Genomic DNA, 21851 nt, shown 5'->3' on the forward strand with positions numbered 1-21851 from the left:
TATACGTCATTTCAGTGGTAAAATGGGCGTAAAGCATGCAAAAAAAAGTGGAGGTTCTAGCCCTCAATGTTTCTGCCCTTTACTTAACTGAAGTTACATCATTCTACTCATGATGCCTTTTCTTTTTAATGTATATTTTTCCCCTTTTTCGGATTGCCTGAATACACCTATTTTAATGTTGAGGGGTCCACACATGTTTAATCTCTCTGTAGATGCTGCCTGACCTGCTGACTGTTTCCATAGTCTTCTGTTTTTGTTTCAGATTTCTAACATCTGTTGTATTTTGCTTTTTACTTGTCAGGAGGACTCATCAAACCAGGTTTAATCTGATTGACAAATGCTGCTGCCTGCATGTTCAGTACTCCTTGAATGAAGCCAGACACTATATCCTCTTGATTCATATTTGGAGGGGGGGGGGGGGGGGGGGCACAATAAAAAAACAAAAGGGGAATTTTAGTAGGCTACCTGGAGGCGGTCTTTAGTGTTGAAGCCAGAACAATAGGATATATACAGACTTAGAACCAGCAACCCATCGTGGGGTTCACATGTTAAAACTACTCAAGTTATTGAATCATGTGAAACCTTAGGCCTCAGAACATTTCTACTTTCATACAAATGTCACCCTTTTAATATCTACATGACCCAATGTTTCAATTTAAACTCAACTCTAAGACAGAACGCTGATTATAATACGTCAATTACCTCAAACATAAGCTTATGTTCTTCAGATCGGGACATTCTTGGGTTGCTAACAACTATAAAGAACAGTCGGAGCCATTTAAACAGGTCTTGATTTGCCCATGAATCGAGATGAAATGCCATGGACTACTGTTTCACCACCTCCATATTAGAATTAAGAATGACTGGGTTCAAGACAAAAACAGTGCAGACTTGAGAGACAGCAATTATTCAGTTTTATTTAAAAGAAAGTTTAGGCATGCTTGGACAACTACACATTGAGACTAAAAATGTAACATTTAGCATGTACAGCTGTTATTGGAGAAACAGGATGAAAACTATATATCTTTTTAAAATTTTAGTACCAGCAATGCAAAAATAGAAAAAAAGATAGAAAATTGACAATTTGAAATCACAAGTGTCCTTGCCCCCCCAATTCAAAATGTATTCTTATTCCTGGTTACATATATTTTATAGCACTGTAAGAGGGTTTTATTATCATTTTCTTTGAAAACCCTCAATTTCAAAAACAAGGTTAAACTAATTCTTCGGTTTCTTTGCTCTCTCTGTTCTTTCTCACCTCCTCCAGGTGTTTGTCCTAAATGATACAAAAAGAGTGTTTTACTATGGAGAATCGTTTAACACGTGTACTAATGCAGAGAATAGTTTCTATACAACCATGCGTAAATATGTTAAAATTAGCTTTGGACTAATTCAACATAAAGCTTTATGGGGTTATGTAGTTGCATTAAGTAGTTTCATTGGCTTTAACGTTTGCCTACCTAATACCAGTAACTGCTGTCAAAAAGTAACTCATCGTGAAGTGCTATGAGATGGTTTGTTTTGTTAATGTGCTGTATAAAGCATTATAATTCTCCAGATGATAAACTAGTCATTATAGCATAGTTGAGGGGAGAGCTTCCAGTGCGGACACTCTTCAACCTAGGCAACATTTTAAAAAAACTAACCAGAAGATTTCTATTTTAATTTCCTGTTCCTTTACCCACTGGGAGCCAGCAACATTCAGCACGTGCTATACTGGGCTGGTAATGTAATTACTTCTGCTGACTTAGAAGCCTCTTCAAATGACCTCAAATACCAATTTACAGGATTCGTCATCAATCACTCACTGATCAGTGTTACTGCCAACATCAACAAATCAAGACAGTCGTGTAGTGTAGGACAAAGGGCCAATGTCTGCAGGAAAGGAAATGGAAAAGAAAAGCACAAAGAACCTGTAATGTAAGGAAATTCCCCATATGACATTACCTTAGTTTGAGAGGTGATAATTTGATAAATACCTTCTTGGGCTACTGCAGTGAAGTCCAGTACACTCTGCCACTGCATTGCTCAACACAGCTTCATCTTCACAATCCTTACTACACTAAGTTCCCAATCTCAGCCTTGAAGAGACCAGGCACTTCACTATTTAGGCAAGGGAGATGGTGAAAAGGGAATCCATATACAGAGATACAAGGAGTCAACTCGGACCCCTTCTTTGCAAGACATCCGGTTTCAAAGCAGTATGAGCAGATGCCTGTGAGCAGGTCCCCCCAAGCCTGGGAGTACCAAGAAAACTGCCCATCCTCCCTTTTAGAAAATGACAGTCCATCAAAAAGACAGTTGGCTTATATTTGTATTGCGTCAACATATCAAGTCAGTCAGCTAGCGATTAAGCTACTTTGTCAACAAGATTGGTTATACATGCACTCACTGTCTTGGATACCTTATCAACACATTGCATTTTATTGAATTGTCAGAGAGGAAACTATCGGGGCAGATGTTGAGGAAACCCTAGAATGAACAAGATTTGATAGGGAATATGGACAAAGATTGAGCTAGACTTGAAATTCCAGGCTGTTTATATGCTTGTGACGAGATTCAATGTTGGACATTATCAAGTTCGAATACAACCACATGATATATGATTTCCAGAGCACATTTACTGAGTAATTGAAATCCCCTCTAGTAACTAGCAACTAACTTGAAAAACATGTAGCTGCCCACATTTTAGATCAGACTTCAAACCAATAAAACACCCTCTACCGAAATGAGTACAGGTAGTCTGAATGGAGACACAGCTGCCATTTATTCTTGCAATAGCTGAAACTTCTGATTCAATCATCACCAAAAAATTTTCAATCACCGCTACGTTGATGAGCATAAGCAGATGTAACCCCGCAGCATTCACTTAAAAAAAAAGACTAAGTGATCAAATAATTGAAATATATTTCTGATCATCTATTTGTTTTCTTTTTAAGTAGGCTGAAATCTGATACCCATGTATTGATATTTGGTCAAACAAATTTCCCTTTGATTGATCTCAAGTACACCTTCCCAGTACAGTTTACTTACTCCTTTCTGAAAGAAGCCTTTGATATGATTGGGTTCTATGGCCTTGACATGTACCTTATCCCAAATATAATTTACTTTTGAGAGAAACAGTTTTTACTGAAAAACAAAAAATTTCCTAGCTTTTGAAACCTGTAATACAAGTAATGCATCTGATCAATGTGATAAACTTCAGTTTGGTCATCTTTTCCAAGACGAGGAAGGCAAACTTTTCTCTAGGATTTCCAAAACCCATTATCACCTTGGTTGCCCCATGTTGCACTCTCAAACCTCAATGTACCTATGATATGCTGACCAACATTGCACACACTACTCCAAATGGATATACAGAATTTTACTGCATTACATGTTATTTGTGGGCTTCTTAGCAAGGTGCTGTCATATTCCAAAAACAGTTTCAGGATCTCTAATATCATTTTCTGCTATGAGTAACTACACTCAAGTATGACTTATCTTGTGGCTGCATTCGAAAGTTCCAACGGCCTCCCTTAATGGCTCAGTGGGTTAGTGAACTATATGGTGTGAAAGCCATACAGACTAGTAAAGTCCAAGGTGTGACCCAGGATCTCATTGTACTGGAAATGGCAAATGTGGACAGAAACAGACTCGGTTCCAAAAACCCTCCATGGTTCAATAAGCTGCCAGTCTTCATTGTCTAGACTCACATGAAAACTGGCTACTTAGGCAAAGTACAAGAGGGCCGCCTGCCAGTATCCATGGAACCATGCCCCTACATCCCAAAAGGAGGAAGAGTAACAAATTGGAAGATAAAAGTTCCAGTGGTGACCCTGGGAAATAAGCCATTCTGGATTCCACCTCTACTGGAAATGGTGTTAAAGTTAACTTGCCTTCTCACGAAGACGCTCGAGCTTGACAGCTAACTGTGCCTCACGGTTCTCCTTAATGAGTTCCATCTTGGAGATCAGTCTTTCTTCTGCCATTTTGCTGAATTTGGTATTTTCTTCAATAGCTCGCTGAAGCACTTCTTTTACATGCTCCTGTTTTTCAGCCAACTGCTTCAGCACTTCTGCTTCATGTGACTAGGGGAGGAACAGAGACCAATTGTTCAGCTGAACATTGAGGCCACAAGGATCATTCTACTAATTCAGAGATGCAAGTCACATCCTGGCACAAAGTATTTTGCAAAGAAAAGAAAATTTGTGTCTTAATAAAAAAAAACATTAGAAACAGGTACATTTCTACATCACCAGAATTCTTTTAGCAGATGAACATCTCTTTAAAGCAATTAATAACTATTATACCACAACTAGAAGAAAAATCACTTTTAAAGCACTAAGCATGTGAAAAATATTAATAAGGGCAGAAAATGCTGGAAATACAAGTCAGGAAACAGATAGGTTAACATTTTGGGTGGAGTCCTTCACAATTCAAAAAAGGTCTCATCAAAAATATTTGTCTATTTACTTCCTTAGGATGCTATGCCTTTGTAACACATTGCTTCTAGTTCCAGATTTCAAGCTTAGATTTTTCTTTTTATCTCTAATAAATTACTACATGGAACGGGATGCTGAGCATTTACCTACTGTGCAAATTATACATTAATTAGGTTAAAAACAAACTCCTATCCCTTCCACAGACTGTATAGTGTAGCACAGCAAATTAGGACATAATTTTACCTCAAACTTGTTTAAATCCAGTCCAAAACAATGACTGCAAAGGACCTAGTGATTTTAGGAAATCTCAGTTCAGTTCCACAAACCCAGAACAATCTACTTGCCAGAATTCTGCAAGGATGGATAATGTGGGAAACTAGTGCAGCAAGTCTTTGATATACATGATGATTATTTTTGTTCTCAAGATGAGTTGTTAAGTGATTGTAATGTTTTTCCAGTTTTGATTTTAAGCACTCAATACCAATAGTATAAAACATGGGAGTGCTCAATACCTAAAGTAGGAAACTATTACATAGTACTGAAACACAGAACAAAAACATCAACCATTTTCGGCAGCACTGTTACTTTGTCAGACAGGCCACAGCCGCTGCATTAGGTACCATTTAGTTCAGACTGGCTCATATTCCATTAAAGTACCTTTCGTCTGTTCTCTGCAGCTTCCATTTTCATTTGAATATCTTCAATTGACCGATCTTTCTTGGGAGAAAGAGGAAATTCTGGAATTGCTTCAGCTGTGGGGCTCAGAATGATCTCGAAAGCCTGGCCTGAAGAACGCTTGTCGAGTTCTTTTATCTTAATATCTGAAATAAGAGGTACATTTTTTTTTTTTTAATATGGCTTGGCAGCAGTTAGCCCAAGTCCATTCCATGTACATAGTTCCTAAATGCATTAATTTTGCAGGTCAAATAACAAGATTGCGGTCAGGGTTTTCAGATATAACTTAAAAGTTAATAAAATGAACGATTGTATAATGCTATATGATTTAAATGTTACATTTATAACAAAGGCACTGAACCTTGAGAAAGATGTATTGGCTTTGGAAAGGGTACAGTGCAGATTCACCAGAATGATACCAGGCTTAAAGTCTGGTTGCATTCCCTCGAGTTTAGAAGCTTGAGAGGTGATCACCCTTTTGAATCCCTTTACAATTTTAAATGCAGAGAAACTATTTTCTGATGGGGAATTCAGAACAAGGATGTTCAATCTTAAAATTAGAGTTAAGCTATCCAGGAAGCACTTTTTTCACACAATAGGTAGTGAAGTGGAAATTGGAACGATCACCCAAAAAGATGTGGCTGCTAGGTCAATTGAAATTTTCAAGACTGAAATCAATTAAGATTTTTGTTAGGTTAGGGTAATATATTAGTATGGATAGAGGATAGGCTACCTAACAGAAAGCGGAGTCGGGATAAATGGGTCATTTTCAAGTTGGCAAACTGAAACTAGTGGGGTGCCACAGGGCTCAGTGCTAGGGCCTCACTATTTACAATCTATATTAATGACTTAGATGAAGAGGCCGAGTTTAATGTAGTCAAATTTGCTGATGATACAAAGATAGGTGAGAAAGCAAGTTGTGAGGAGGATGCAAATAATCTATAAAGAGATATAGATAAGCTAAGTGAGTGGGCAAAAATTTGGCAGATGGAATATGTGGGAAAATGTGAGGTTATCTATTTTAAGATTATTTAAATGGGGATAGATTACAAAATGCGGTGATAGATCTGGGGGGTCCTTGTCCATGAAACACAGAGTTAGCATGCAGGTACAGCAAGGAATTAGAAAGGTAAATGGAATGTTGGCCTTTATTGCAAGGGGATGGAGTATAAAAGTAGGGAAGTCCTGCTACAATTGTACAGGGTGTTGGCACGACCACACCTGGTGTATTGCATACAGTTTTGGCCTCCTTATTTAAGGAAGGATATTCTTGCATTGGAGGTAGTTCAGAGAAGGTTCATGAGGTTGATTCCTGAAATGAAGGGGCTGTCATATGAAGAAAGGTTGAGCAGGTTGGTCCTATACTCATTGGAGTTTAGAAGACGGAGAGGTGATCTTATTGAAACATACAAGATTCTGAGGGGGCTTGACAGGGTAGATGCAGAGAATAGGGGGAATCTAGAACTAGGGGGCATAGTTTCAGAGTAAGGGCCCACCCATTTAAAACAGAAATAAGGAGGAATTTCTTCTCTCAGAGGATCGTGAATCTTTGGAATTCTCTACCCCAGAAGCTGGGTCATTGAATGTATTCAAGGTGGAGATAGACAGAACGATAAAGGAGTCAAGGATTATGGGGAGCGGGCAGGGAAATTGAGTTGAGGCCAAGATCAGACTGACCATGATCTTACTGACTGGCAGAGCAGGCTCAAGGGCCAAATGACCTACTCCTGCTCCTATTTCTTATGCCCTTATTAAAGGTATATGGAATTAAGGTGAGGAAATGGAGTAGAGGTACAGATCAGCCATAATCTGACTAAAACAGGCTCGAGGAGTCTTCCTCGACAGGAATAAGCCAATGTTCCCAAGACATTCAAAATAGTTTATGCTCCAAATGTAAAATTTCAACCCTCCAGCATGATGCCACCACCAAACACATCTTCCCCCTCCCCGTTCAGCATTCCGAGGGGCAGTTCCCACTGCGACAACCTGGTTCACTCTTCAAATCACTCCCTAAACAACCTCCCCCACCCACCCCCACAGCACCTTCCCGTGAAAATGCAGGAGATACAACACTTGCCCTTTTAAACTTACCTACCCCCCACCCCCATCTAGGGCCCCAAACATTATTTGGTGGAAAAATGTGGTAGCTAATTTGCACAGCAAAGTTCCACAAATAACCATGAGATAAATGACCAGATTATCTGATGAATGGCAAATTAGTGTGTTTTTGGTTAAGGGATAAATGAGGACATGGAGTGAACTCCCCTGCTCTTTGAATTGTGCCATAGGATCTTTTATATACACCTGAACATCTTATCCGAAAGACAGCACCTCGGACAATGCAGCACTCCTTCAGTACTGCACTGAAAGATCAACCTAGATTATGTGCTTGAACCTTCTGACTTCAGAGGAAAGAGTTCTACCACTGATCCAAGGCCAAAACTAAGTAGGGTAGAGTGAGACCATGAAGGGATTTGGAATTCAGTGTTCTGTAGCCAATAGAGGTTGACAAAGCTTGGGATGATAGGTGAACAGAACTTAATACAAGCAGTATTTATGCAGTTAAGAGTTCAGGAGGCTGGCGAGTAGAGCATTTGAGAAGTTGAGCCTCAAGAAGACTAAGGTACAGGTGAGGGCTTCAACACTGAGGTAGAGAATGAGATTAGTAGTATTACAAAAGTAGACTGACTCAGGGATTGATGGAATAGTTATGGGGTTGGAAGCTCGGCTTAGGATTGAACACAGCACTGGATCACAAACCATCAGGTTCAGCGTTAGCAAGCAGCAAATAAGGGACCAGGGTGCAAAGTTTCTAGCAATAGCCAAAGTGGATGTTTAATCTTGTAACATCTTGCTGCAAGACAGTCTTGTTCATCAATGACTTGATATCATATAAGCAGATAGGCAGATGAACAAAATCATGGAGTTAAGGGTAGTCGCACTCCGTAGCACCATCCCCATAGGTCAGCATTGCAGCAGGGAGCAGCAGTGACTGCAACTATCACTGGCTGTGCTTGCATACACTGCACAATGACTGCAGATATTCTAGTAGATGGCATAGGTCTACATCAGGCTTTCTGCTGATTTTGAATCTGAAGACAGCTTCCCAAGTAGGTTCAGCAATATCTGCAGATATGGTTGGCGACATTTTGTCAGATACAGATTGTTGTAGGTATTAGGCACCCTAGGGCAACGGCACCTGTAGGATAAGGTTAGAATTAAATATGTAACTTGTACCATAAAATGGCTACCAGTGAAGCCTCAAGGGATTTATGTTAGCTGAAATAGACCGCATTCCTGGAGACTGATACTTGTTGTTTCCCACACACAGGACCAGCAAGCAAGCTCTGTAGGTGTCTCTAATCAGCTAGGCCTCAGGACCAAATGTTCTAGTAACAATATGGCTCTGTAGCAGGATGGAGATAAGGAGGCTACCCAATGCCAGCATCCAAGGACAGTAAGATAAGAGAGGCCCAGGCCATGTTACAAGACACATGAGTCATCCCTAGCAACACACCCCTTAGCAACACATCTCTTGGCAACACATGAGCCAGTTTACGTTTAGAGACTAACGCTACTGGTCTAATGTAACTGTAGTAAACTGTTGTATGTAACTGTAGTAAACTGTTGTAAAACATATAAAGATCCATGAAACCCTTTGTTCAGCGGAGAGAAGCCTGGACTCAGTTTTGTGATTTCCTCCCCGCTGGCATAAATAAAGGCCGCACTGGCGTTGGAACCGACTCTGAGTGTTGAGTGATTCTTCTGACAAACACTAACACTAACAGTGGCGTCACAAACAGGATTTCGGGGTCGCTGGACGCCCTTGGAAAAACCCGGGTGAGTATAAAAAACGATTTTTAATTATAAAGGGTGCGGAAGGTGGATGCTGGTTGATTGACACTAGAGGACGGTCCAATATCGCAAACACCTAGCCGGAGCCTGAATTAAGAGGACTTTAGTCCCACGTGACGGCCAGGAATTAAGTAGGTGCCGGGAACACACTTGGACCGTGGGATCGTGATACTGAAAGACATCTTCCGGACCCAGTAGTGTAATTTGAGATATACCCCGGGGTAGAACCAAGCGGTGTACAACGGCTAACGGAATCCAAACCTGTGAACAGGGTCGGACCAACGGGCAAGAGCAGTGGTAGGTAGTCGTTAAGGTTAATGTAAGCACTGCGGGAATTGCTTAAACGCGTTTTAAGAATTGTATAAGTCTGTGTAACAGCAGAACTTGTGACCTGACAGTAGCTAGGAGACGGTCTACTACAAGTAACGCTAGGCAGAAAGCGGAGCTCAGAGTAGATACCTAACGGATCTAGTCCTACCCAGGAATGGCCATGAATGCAAGTAAACTCGAGTGGGGATCAGAAGGGTCCATTACCCGCCATCTGGCGGAAAAGCAAAAGAAACTAAGAAAAAAAAAGGCTGTGGTCTTGATACTGCAAGCCCGTGTAAATTAACATAGGAAATTAATCAATAAAAAAAAAACTGACGGTGATTGTCTTAGGTGAAGTATGGAAGAGGAATAGAGCCGGCCAAAACAATAGGAAAGAAGAGAGACTTTTGTGAACGTCTGTTTTAAATGAGAAGTGCCTGTGTGATTTTTGACTGCGGAATGAATTTTTTATGTTTTCATGTTCCGAAAGCCTGGTTGGAAGAGGAATGCAAGTGTCTGTTTACTTTAGAAACAGAGTGGAAGTCTTTTTTTAACCCTTTGTAGTGTTGTCCTGTATGTGGGAAGTTTTAAGACATTTAAGTTAGAAACGCAGGTGTGGATTTATTCGGATGATAAGTTACGGAGCTCGGAAATGTACAAAGGATAGGTTTGTTGAGCAAAAGATAAAAAATACATGGTCCCGATGGTTTAAAAAAAAAGAATTTACTTGTCGAAAGAAAACATGCAATGATTAATTACATTGGGTGGAAAGACATAAATTTAGTCTCGGAATGAGATAAAGAATGCCTTTTAAAAGAGCTTCTAGCAAAAAAAAAGGTTTTAAATAAAGATTGAAATTACAAAGTTTGAATTGGGATTTTGAGATATTCAGAGAAGGCACAGAAAATAAAGACGCCACTTTGAAAGTAAACAAAATGTGTTTGTGATGGAAAAAGACAATAACTTACTAAATACTAGTTGATGTTTGCTGTGAAAAAAAAAGATATTGGTTTAATTAGAAAAAGAGAAAAAATTTGGAAGAGGGAAAAAACACTCAACATTGATAATGATTTTAAATTATGAGAAAGTTTCAATGCAGTTTGAAAAGATTTTCAAAATGGACAGTGTTTATCAAGAAAAGTCCCGAACAGTCTAAACAAGCAGGAGGGTTTTGAAGATCTAAGCTATGCGAACTCAGCACAGAAAAAAAAAACCTGGGAATTAGAGAATCTTACTGAATTCTTAAATTCTTATAGAAAATGGAACTGTCCCAGAAGTTTAGATTTTGTGCTGAGAGAGAAATTAAAAAAAAATTTAATTTCAGTAAACAAAATTGCTATTGTATGTGTGGTCGCGTTTTATATCAATTAAAAAAAAAAAATTTTCTTTGGCAAGTACTTGAATTAGAAGTTAAGAAAACATTGGAGTTTACTCTAAAATGCCGTCTTCCCTGATGAGAAGATTTTTTTATTATTTATGCTGTTTAACGGATTCCTAATTTCTAAGTACGTTTTGAAGGCACAAAGACTTTTTTTTCCAGATGATTACGTGAAGTCACGTAATGACATCAGGTCTTCTTACAAACCTGGAAAGGAGTTAACCCTTTCCATTGACAGCCGCTTAAGATACTGAACATTATTAGTTTGGATTTCTTAAAAGAAAAAAAAGACTCACCTAACAGAGGAAACATGAAAAACAGAACTAGCTTATGTAATAATACTTGCCTGATACAATAAAGAAATAGATACTCAATAAAACAAATTGAAGAGTTAAAAGCTAAGATAAACAGGCTGGAAGAGATAACGGGACTAGACGGATAGTGCAGTGCGCAGCCATAGCACCATCCCCTATGGCAATAGAGCCAATGTACCCCACGGTGGGTAGGTGTAGTCCACAAACCCAACCTAACGGTAAAGCAGACAACGATGTTCGGAGGAATAGCTTTGGCCTTGGTCACAATAGGAGTTTGAGTAATAATTAAGTGGGTAAAGACACGGGCGCACGCCCCACAGATTCAACTCGAAATGGTTCGATTATAACCTTGTGCTTCTGATTTCGCAGGGTGACAGGGATACTCGTAGAGCAAAACCTAACCCCTGGTGACGACCAGGCCGTCTGTTTAAAATTACAGATAATACCTACCAGAATGGGAATACGAACGGCACGCCTCGTAATATGGATAGCCCTGTGACAGGCACGTACCCTGGACGACACCGACGGATTGCAGCGCACTCAGGAAATAAACAACTACATGAACTATGGAGTCTTGTTTAATTTAACGGATGGAATGTGCATCCCAGCAGCCAAGGACTGGAGCAAGGACAGGACTTATTTTAATGCATGGTTACAAGTGAATCCTAATAAGAATCCTAATAAGAATAAGAGTATGTGTACAGTGCTCCACGGGTATAAGGAGCAGCTGCATTAAACGGAGGGATGTCAAAGGGCCCGATGAATGTACTTTCGGCATAATTTGCGCGCCTCCGGGACAATCCCAGCAATCAGTCATCCGCAAAAAGGGAGTGGGGCTGTGTGGGTACTACGAGGAGGTGGGGGCGGCTGCAATATCATTGTATGTATGCTTCTCACCCCCTCCGACACCGCGTCCCATAAGAACCACTACATTGCCCGAGGAACTGCCTTGTCCCATGACTACTAAGGGACCAGAAAATGGGATTGTAATATACAACGAAGGGGAATTATTGTATGATAATGTTAAACATGAAGTTGTGCCTGTTCTGATCAATATTTCAAGCATTCAGATGCCGGAATACTGTACAGAACAGTCAAGGAAAATGTACAATGTATTAAGTAAAGTTGTAATGCAGCAGGCTGCCGATGCAATGGGTGCCAGTAGATTCTGAGGACAGGGGTCAGCCCCCAGGACAAAGAGGGAACTAATTAACGATATTGCTACCATTTTCAATACAGGGACCTCCGTAGTAAACCCGATAGACATACAAGGATTAAATGAGAGGGTGGAACAGCTTAGAGGGGTGATAAAGGGGTTATTAGAGAGGGTGGAGCAAAACCAGGAAGACCAAGCCAACCTAGGAAAGGAGGGTGCCGAAATCCAGTTGGATGGCATCTCAGTCCTGGAAGCTCACGCCAAAACCATCAATCACCTCATTGATAGAGAAAAAGATACAGGAAAGCAAAGACAGGGGCAACTCTGTCACGCTTATGGTTTGTGGATGGTAGGACAGATCTGCCACAATCTCGACCAGATCCAACGCGGGAAAGTACCCGATTGGATAGACAGTTCACAACTGGCTCAGTTGGCTAACCAGAGGGAGACACTAGATAATTGTACTCTGAAGGGACTGACCCGAGTATACCCAGCAATTCTAGATTGCCAGATGGGTAGGAATACTGGGATAGGGATAGTCCTGATGATCCCTATAGCCACGCCGGACTCAGGGCCTTTCCCCCTATACCAACTAGAGAATATCGGAGTAATACGGGAAAATGTCTCCATGCGTTACTATCTGACCACCACCTCCGCCGTTCATCGAAACAACATACTTACAGGGATTTCCCTAACAGATTGCAAGTAAAGGGGGGAGATCACAGTATGACCTCACCCGGTAGGCCGAGGGGAGCTAGATGAGTGCGGGTTTAACCGAACTGACGGGTGTGTACTAAGAAATAGTGTCCGCACATAGGCACTTCGCGAGGTCAGGTTATGGAGGAAAAGGAAGATACTGTATCTCTACCACAGAGCGTTCATACCAGTATAATGACCTGCAGTGCCCTATACCACAGCCAAGCTTTTGCTTTACGCCACTACGACCTGTCACGATCGGGCAAGCACATATCACCCAGGTTAGGCGCCGGAAGCCTGAAGCTATTGATGTAACCGATCAGCTCCATGATCATTTGCAGGATTATGAGGAGCCAGATCAGGTCCCTATTGAGGCCCATGGTGGGTCAATCCGTAAAGCTCTACCACCAACTGCAAACTAAAATCAAAGTACTGGAAGAAGATATCGAAATAGACTTACAAAGTCAGAGTTGGTGGAGAAAGGTCTGGGACTGGGGTATAAATGTGAACATTCATCCTTGGATTCGTATAATTTCACACATACTGGTCAGGATACAATCTTAGCAATAACATGGGGCATAATGGCGTGCCAGGCATGCAGGCACCATGCACAACGAAGAGGGACCCATGACCGGTCCCCAAATAATAAACAAGCCTATCTAATAAAGGAGAAGGAGGATTTGACCTTAGTTAATTTGATCTAAGCAACCGGGACTCCTGAAACCGCGTGACTGGCCAGCACGTTGAGGAAGGGATTACTGGGCCGTGCACAAAATCTAACATAAGTAGGGCGGTCGGTTAAAGGGGGACTAGGACTAGTCCCCTTACCGAAAGGAGGGAATTGTTGTAGGTATTAGGCACCCTAGGGCAACGGCACCTGTAGGATAAGGTTAGAATTAAATATGTAACTTGTACCATAAAATGGCTACCAGTGAAGCCTCAAAGGATTTATGTTAGCTGAAATAGACCGCATTCCTGGAGACTGATACTTGTTGTTTCCCACACACAGGACCAGCAAGCAAACTCTGCAGGTGTCTCTAATCAGCTAGACCTCAGGACCAAATGTTCTAGTAACAATACAGCTCTGTAGCAGGATGGAGATAAGGAGGCTACCCAATGCCAGCATCCAAGGACAGTAAGATAAGAGAGGCCCAGGCCATGTTACAAGACACATGAGTCATCCCTAGCAACACACCCCTTAGCAACACATCTCTTGGCAACACATGAGCCAGTTTACGTTTAGAGACTAACGCTATTGGTCTAATGTAACTGTAGTAAACTGTTGTATGTAACTGTTGTAAAACATATAAAGATCCATGAAACCCTTTGTTCAGCGGAGAGAAGCCTGGACTCAGTCTTGTGATTTCCTCCCCGCTGGCGTAAATAAAGGCCGCACTGGCGTTGGAACCGACTCTGAGTGTTGAGTGATTCTTCTGACAAACACTAACACGAACACAGATAATCAGGCATGACCTCTTCCCTGCAGTCCAGTCCACACAACAGCTGCAGTGCTTCAACTCAGATTGTGAAGAAGTGGAAAAAGAACGGAATTATTAACTTAGTCACTAATGATCCCATGTGACTGCAACCACAACATATTATGCTTCCTTCACCTCTGTAGAACTGGAGAGTCATCCATTCCAGCTTTGTTCACTGGCTCTCCTCCACCTTAGTAGACTGTTCGCAAGGGATTCCATTCCTGCTTATCCCAATGCAGGTAGCACATATCCAGCAGTGGCTTCTCCAGCTCAGACGACCACCTCTGGAATTCTCCAAGGTTTTATCTTTAGCCCTCTCCTCTCCCTCATCTCCATACTGCCCGTCAGTCACATCAATAAACATAAGCTCGGAATTTGCGGTCAGCGGCGAAGCAACGGTGATCGCCACTGACCTCAAAGAAAGCTGTCAACGAAGATCTCGTGATCTGTGGCGAAAACTTGAGCGTTCTCGTAGTTAAATTGATTGTAGCACTGTCAAAAGGGGATCCCTAGTATAGAGCAGCAGTGAAGCTGTTCAATCACATTGAAGAATTCACAGACAGCAAACCAGGAAATAAAAAGCACTGATCAATTCACTTTTACTTATTTTTTTTTTTAAAACAGAGAGCAAGATAAAGATTGGGACATACACACGAGGCTGAGGTAGAAATATATATATATTTTTTTAAACTTAAAAAAAATTAAATATATTTTTTATTTTTTTTTATCTCGCCATTTTCTATAATGGAGAAATTTGGCATACCATACACGGCGAACACAATTTCACCGTCATTACCATCGCAAAACCCAGGCCAGTCAGCTTTCACATGTATACTCTCTATGCTGCCAGATTGTCTAATATTAAGTCATGGATGAGCCAGAATTTCCTTCAATTGAACTTCAGGAAGATCAAAACAATTATTTTTAACCCCCATCGAAATCGCCACACTCTCGTGATTGATTACACCCCTTCCTGTTTGCTCGCTCAGGCTGCATTCAATATTACAGCTTCAAACCACATATCCTATCCATTACCAAGACCATTTACTTTCACTTCTGCAACACTGCCTGCCTCCATCCCTACTTTACTGATAAACTCATCATAGCGAGGCTATTTCTCAAAGGCCCTCCTTGTTCACTTCTTGATCTCCACAAAATCCAAACCATTTAAATAGATCACCTTCCACATTCATCATAATATCATATCAGATTATGTGTTAAGTACTTTCAGTTTGTTCTGTTCAAGATTGACTTATTTTCCTCAACTTGCAAAAAGAGCCTAAAATAATTTCCACTATAAATTAAGGGGGGGGGGGGGGGGAATAAAAATATCAGGTCACATTTAATGTCTTTTAAGCAATAGCAAAATTGTGATGAAAACAAAGTCCCATATACATGGATCAGATCAAACGCTGTCACTGTTACCATTCCTTATGCGTAACTGGGAAATTAAATAAATCTATATTTCTTTCTGCTCTTGCTCTTCTACTCAGCCAAAAGAGAATGCCAAAAAGTCCATTAGGCATCCCAATGTTCAGGATCAAGGTCACACTTACCAGTACAAGCCATGTTCAACAAGATGGTCGGTACAGAAACTAAACTTGACAGGAAAAATGTTCAATGTAAACAGAAGAACCTGTAAAATGAGCAAATAATAGCAAATTTTAAAGAAGTCATTCCAAAACTTTGTTATTTTAGAAGTTCAAGCCAGCAAATTACAGTTTAAAGAGAAATCCCAAATTCTTATGCTAAAGCTCTGAGACAACAAACTATTGAAAACAGGCAGTGACTAGTGGGGTACTGCAAGGTTCTGTGCTGGGGCCCCAGCTGCTTACATTGTACATTAATGATTTAGAAAAGGGGATTAAATGTAGTATCTCCAAATTTGCAGATGACACTAAGTTGGGTGGCAGTGTGAGCTGCGAGGAGGATGCTATGAGGCTGCAGAGTGACTTGGATAGGTTAGGTGAGTGGGCAAATGCATGGCAGATGAAGTATAATGTGGATAAATGTGAGGTTATCCACTTTGGCGGTAAAAACAGAGAGAGACAGACTATTATCTGAATGGTGACAGATTAGGAAAAGGGGAGGTGCAACGAGACCTGGGTGTCATGGTACATCAGTCATTGAAGGTTGGCATGCAGGTACAGCAGGCAGTTAAGAAAGCAAATGGCATTTTGGCCTTCATAGCGAGGGGATTTGAGTACAGGGGCAGGGAGGTGTTGCTACACAGTTGTACAGGGCCTTGGTGAGGCCACACCTGGAGTATTGTGTACAGTTTTTGGTCTCCTAACTTGAGGAAGGACATTCTTGCTATTGAGAGAGTGCAGCGAAGGTTCACCAGACTGATTCCCGGGATGGCGGGACTGACATATCAAGAAAGACTGGATCAACTGGGCTTGTATTCACTGGAGTTCAGATGAATGAGAGGGGATCTCATAGAAACGTTTAAAATTCTGACGGGTTTAAGACAGGTTAGATGCAGGAAGAATGTTCCCAATGTTAGGGAAGTCCAGAACCAGGGGTCACAGTCTAAGGATAAGCCATTTAGGACCGAGATGAGGAGAAACTTCTTCACCCAGAGAGTGGTGAACCTGTGGAATTCTCTACCACAGAAAGTTGTTGAGGCCAATTCACTAAATATATTCAAAAAGGAGTTAGATGTAGTCCTTACTACTAGGGGGATCAAGGGGTATGGCAAGAAAGCAGGAATGGGGTAGTGAAGTTGCATGTTCAGCCATGAACTCATTGAATGGCGGTGCAGGCTCGAAGGGCCAAATGGCCTACTCCTGCACCTATTTTCTATGTAGCTTGGCCTGGTTGTTTTATTGCACCAAATTCATTCAGCAAGTAATATGACCATATCCTGAGAACACATGCCACAAACAATGGGTGACAAGTTTTAATTTAAAAAGATTCTCCTTGCTACCATCTGTAATAGGAGAAAAAGGAAATTGGGATAAAATCAAGAAGAAAGTTTGTGTGTTCTGGGTAATTACTTTCTAGTACAATGCACTGGTGCTTCTTTGTGATTGTGAATATAAATTTCTATATCTAATTCATAAATTTTAAAAAATAATTTCAACTGTGGTAATCCTAAGTGACCCAGGACTCCAGTTTTTCCTCCTTCTCCCTCACCCACCCAATGAATCTTGGATATTTCTCAATAGCTCTTAGTCACAATGATCAAAGTAGACAGTTGTATCACTGGCTAAGGCACATCAATTTAGTATTGCCAGTAAATTTTCAACTGGAAAAAGACAAAAAAAGTGAATTACTTTGTGACATCACTTTTTACTGAAATGCTCGTACTCATAATGCTTTATCATGTTGCAGTGTCTCAAAGCACTTGCAATAGCATCTGGATAAAAAGCAAATAGAAAATAAGGAGACATAGGGTCTTCGCTTTACATTCTGTCTCGTCTCAACAAAACTGAAAATGCTGGAATTACACAGCAGCTCTGAAAAGTTAATGTATTTTCTGACTCTACAAATGCTGCCTGAGCTAGAGTATTAACTTGCCATCTTCCCCCTGCAGATGTTGTTTGATCTGCTGCATTTTTCCAGCATTTTCTGATTTTGTTTCAGATTTACACATTTTGCAGTTTTTTTTGTCTTTAATCTGTCTTTTCTCTTTCAAATGCTAATAGTCCTGTCGGAAGTGGAAGCATAGGAAGAGTATATCATTGAATGTTTCAATTTATGGGCATCCAAGACTCTAAAAAAAATTCCACTCAGCCCAGCAGGAGAAGTGGATGGTGGGCTTAAAATAAGATGGATAAAAGAGAACCAGTAGATGTCATGTATTTAGATTTCCAGAAGGCATTCGATAAGGTGCCACATAAAAAGGTTACTGCAGAAGAGAACAGCTCACAGGGTTGAGGGTAAGATATTAGCATTGCTATAGGATTGGCTAACAGAAAACACAGGTTGGCAATTAACACAGGGATTAGTGCTGGGGTCTCAATTATTTACAATCTATATTAATGACTTGGATGAAGTGACTGAGGGCAATGTAGCCAAATTTGCTGATGATACTAAGAGAGAGGTGGGAAAGCATGTTGTGAGGATGCAAAGAATCTGCAAGGGGATATAGATAGGCCAAGTGAGTGGGCAAAAATTTGGCAGATGGAATATAATGTGGGAAAATGTGAAGATATGCACTTTGGTAAGAAAAATAAAAAAGCAAATTATTTAAATGGGGAGCGCTTACAAAATGCTCCAGTCAGAGGGATCTGGGAATCCTTGTACATAAAACTCAAAAAGTTAGCATGCAGGTAAAGCAAATGGAATGTTGGCCTTTATTGCAAAGGGGATGGAGTATAAAAGTAAGAAAGTCTTGCTACAACTGTACAGAGTGTTAGTGAGACCCCACCTGGAGTACTTTGTACAGTATTGGTCTCCTTATTTAAGGAAGGATACACTTGCATTGGAGGCAGCTCAGAAAAGGTTCACTCTGGAGATGAAGTGGTTGTCATATGAAGAAAGGTTGAGACTATAGTCATTGGAGTTTAGAAGAATGAGAGGTGATCTTATTGAAGTGTGTAAGATTCTGAGGGGGCTTGACAGGGTAGATGCAAGGTATGTTTCCTCGCGTGGAGGAATCTAGAACTGGAGGCATAGTCTCAGAATAAGGGGTCGCCCATTTAAAACGGAAATGAGGAATTTATTCTCTGAGGGTCGTGAGTCTTTGGAATGCTCTACCCCAGAAATCTGTGGAGGTTGAGTCATTGAATATATTTAAAAGATGGAGAAAGATGGATTTTTGAGAGATAAGGGACTCAAGGGTCACAGGGAGAGGGCAGGGATGTGGAGTTGAGGCCAAGATCAGATCAGCCATGATCTACTTCTGCTCCTATTTCTTATAACTTTTTTTTTTTTTTAAAAGATGGGTTTCTTAGCAAATAGTAGTGGGGCATCTCCACCCACTTCAAGCCTAGCTTCATTTCTCCAACACCACAGTTAATGGAGAGACAAGGCAACAAGGTCACATGCTGGAGGAATTGACAATATTTTAAGGACACATTCTTGATCACTGGGAAAAGAGAACAATTAAAAGATAACTAACAATATTTAACAAGGATCAATTAACGCAAACACATCACATTACAGAACCTGGCAAATGTATTCAAGAAGCACTTTCAAACAACATAGTCATCTGGAGGAAGTATTTTTTTGTTCCAAGTTGTCTTCATGGTATTTTTGAGAAAAAAAACTTTCCACTTTAAAATAAAGTTTTTCAATAAACAGGTGAAACATGGGGCAAAGTTACCATATTATATATACCCTCTGATATTGTACATTGTGATTCTAGCAGTCAACGCAGCTACTGTGTTAAACAGATTCACAGTAGTTAATCCTTTCAAACTAAATGCTTTTACAGTACATTTTCTGGCAGATAAATTGCAGCAATATAACTGAATCTCTTTAGCAAGGTCCCTCTCAATGGGAAATTGATGGACCTTGCTGCAACAATAATTCTTTCAAGTTTGATCCACACTTACCAAGGTGGAATTATGACCAACAGTCAAATTATTACAATGAAAGAAAACAACATTTAAAAATAAATAGGTTCTAGATTACCCAATTACCTAACATTGCCTTAAAATAAAATATTACGAAGTGTGACAAATATAGCAACCCATGAGAAACAGTTTTGAATTAGTTCAGACCATTTGGGAGGGGGTTTGCCAATAGTCTGTCAACTCACGTCGTCGACCCCCCTCCTTCCTCCCACCCGCCCTAGATAGTTGCCCTGCTATTCGACCGCACGAGGCATCACATCGGTTCGCCATTCCAAGCAACTCTTTTTTTCACGAGAAGGGAAGGGGGGGGGGGGGAGGTTAAACTGAAGGGTGAGCAGGAATGGGAACCCAATATTAGCCCGGGCTACTGAACGGCATCAGACTGCGGAGGAGGGAACGAAGCTCGAACCAGCCACATGTGTGTTCGCAAGCACCATTTTTTTTGTACCCCTTTAAAACACCAGGCGGCTCCCAGCCTTGAAGGAAAGGATGGTTGGGGGGTGGCTAAAGTTAATCTAAAATAAACTCATTCCCTCCTCCATCATTCCCCCCCCCCCAAAAAAAAAACCCAACCATCATGAAGAAGCCTCGCGTCTGTCTATACGGTAATGGCTGTGGGAGCCGCCCTAACACATCAGCTTGATTTACCTCTGCCCAACAGCGACTGTCGCCCCGCCAAAGCGCGCCAGCCGCCAGCCCCGCCCCTTTACATTCAAATCAACCGCGTGACCAACGGCCAACCGCTGTCCGCGCGCAGCCCGCTATTATTTTAACGCTTAAATTTTTTTTTAAGTTTGAGGTCGCAGTTGCATTTTATAATAAAAAAAGAATGAACTTGCATTCATATAACGCCTTTCACGTCCCACCGGGCTTTACAGTCAATGAAGCACTTTTATTTTGAAGTGGTCCCCGGTGTAATGTTAAGAGCCTGGCAGCCAATTTGCGCACAGCAAGCCCACCCCACAAACAGTAATGTGATAATGACCAGATAATCAGTTTTTAGTGATGATAGACTGAGGGATAAATATTGGCCCCAGGACGCCAGGGGAAAACTCCCCGGCTCTTATTCAAAATAGTGCCGCGGGATCTTTTACGTCCGCCTGAGAGTGCTAACGGGGCCCTCGGTTTAGCATCTCATCCAATAGACAGCACCTCCGACAGTGCAGCACTCCCTCAGTACTGCACGGGATTGTCAGCCTAGATTGTTGTGCTCAATTCTCTGGTGTGAAGCTTGAACCCATGACCTTCTGACTCAAAGGCAAGAGTGCTACCTACCAACTGAGCCACAGCTGACACAATATAAAAACAATATATGTTTATTCAATAGGTTATATTTTTTTAAATAAAATCATTTGAAATAAAATGACCACACACCCTAGCACTGGCATATATTCCCATTGGCTGCCAGTTGTTGAGGGTCACGTGCTTTGCGAGGGAAATTGACCTTTTTCTTTACATTAAAATAAAAGCATCATCAAAGTGGTTAAAAAAACACAATAAACCGCACAGTAAAAGCAGTGAGCTGCATTGCATCACATTGTTCAACAGGTTTCTCATCCGCTATCCAATGGATACCCCGTAGGGTTACTCATGGTAAGTGGGGACGATGATGCCTTGATTTATAATGGCAGTGATTAAATAATTTGCATTTGTATGAATCAATACTAACTGCTTCCATAATCTCCTTAAGGAGCCTGTTCCCAAGCAATAAAGCTATCAGAAACCTGGTCTGGTCATCCAAGGGGACCAATCAGAACTTTGGTGTTACAAATACATAGTACCGTACAATGGCGAGGGCCGTACCATATAATGCACAATGTATATTATTCTGCTGTTGAGGTGCAGCTGTGTTTAACTGGGTCTGTTCCACCCACTACCCCCTCCATTTTAAGGCCATACTGTAAATAGGCTCATTCAAAGGGTCAGTTTGAGGACAATTGCTTTGATACGGATTGATGATTCACAACCCAGTTGACCTGCATCACCGCTCACGTCGCAATTATTGATACCACCGCTGGCCCTGTATCACCATTGGCACTGC

The 21851-nt window shown here is 41.1% G+C and overlaps 1 protein-coding gene across 1 annotated transcript; it reads right to left on the reverse strand.

The window, feature by feature from the left end:
* Window positions 1-891: 891 nt before the first annotated feature.
* LOC139279311 (stathmin-like) lies at window positions 892-20513 on the reverse strand. Its single transcript, XM_070898439.1, has 5 exons — window positions 20459-20513; window positions 15842-15921; window positions 5082-5245; window positions 3879-4070; window positions 892-1276 (listed from the first exon to the last, which is right to left on the reverse strand). The coding sequence occupies exons 2-5, from the start codon at window positions 15852-15854 to the stop codon at window positions 1214-1216; spliced, it is 432 nt and encodes a 143-aa protein (XP_070754540.1). The 5' UTR covers window positions 15855-15921; window positions 20459-20513; the 3' UTR covers window positions 892-1213.
* Window positions 20514-21851: the final 1338 nt, after the last annotated feature.

Source organism: Pristiophorus japonicus, chromosome 14 (assembly GCF_044704955.1).
Source record: "Pristiophorus japonicus isolate sPriJap1 chromosome 14, sPriJap1.hap1, whole genome shotgun sequence".
Taxonomy (NCBI): Eukaryota; Metazoa; Chordata; class Chondrichthyes; family Pristiophoridae; genus Pristiophorus; species Pristiophorus japonicus.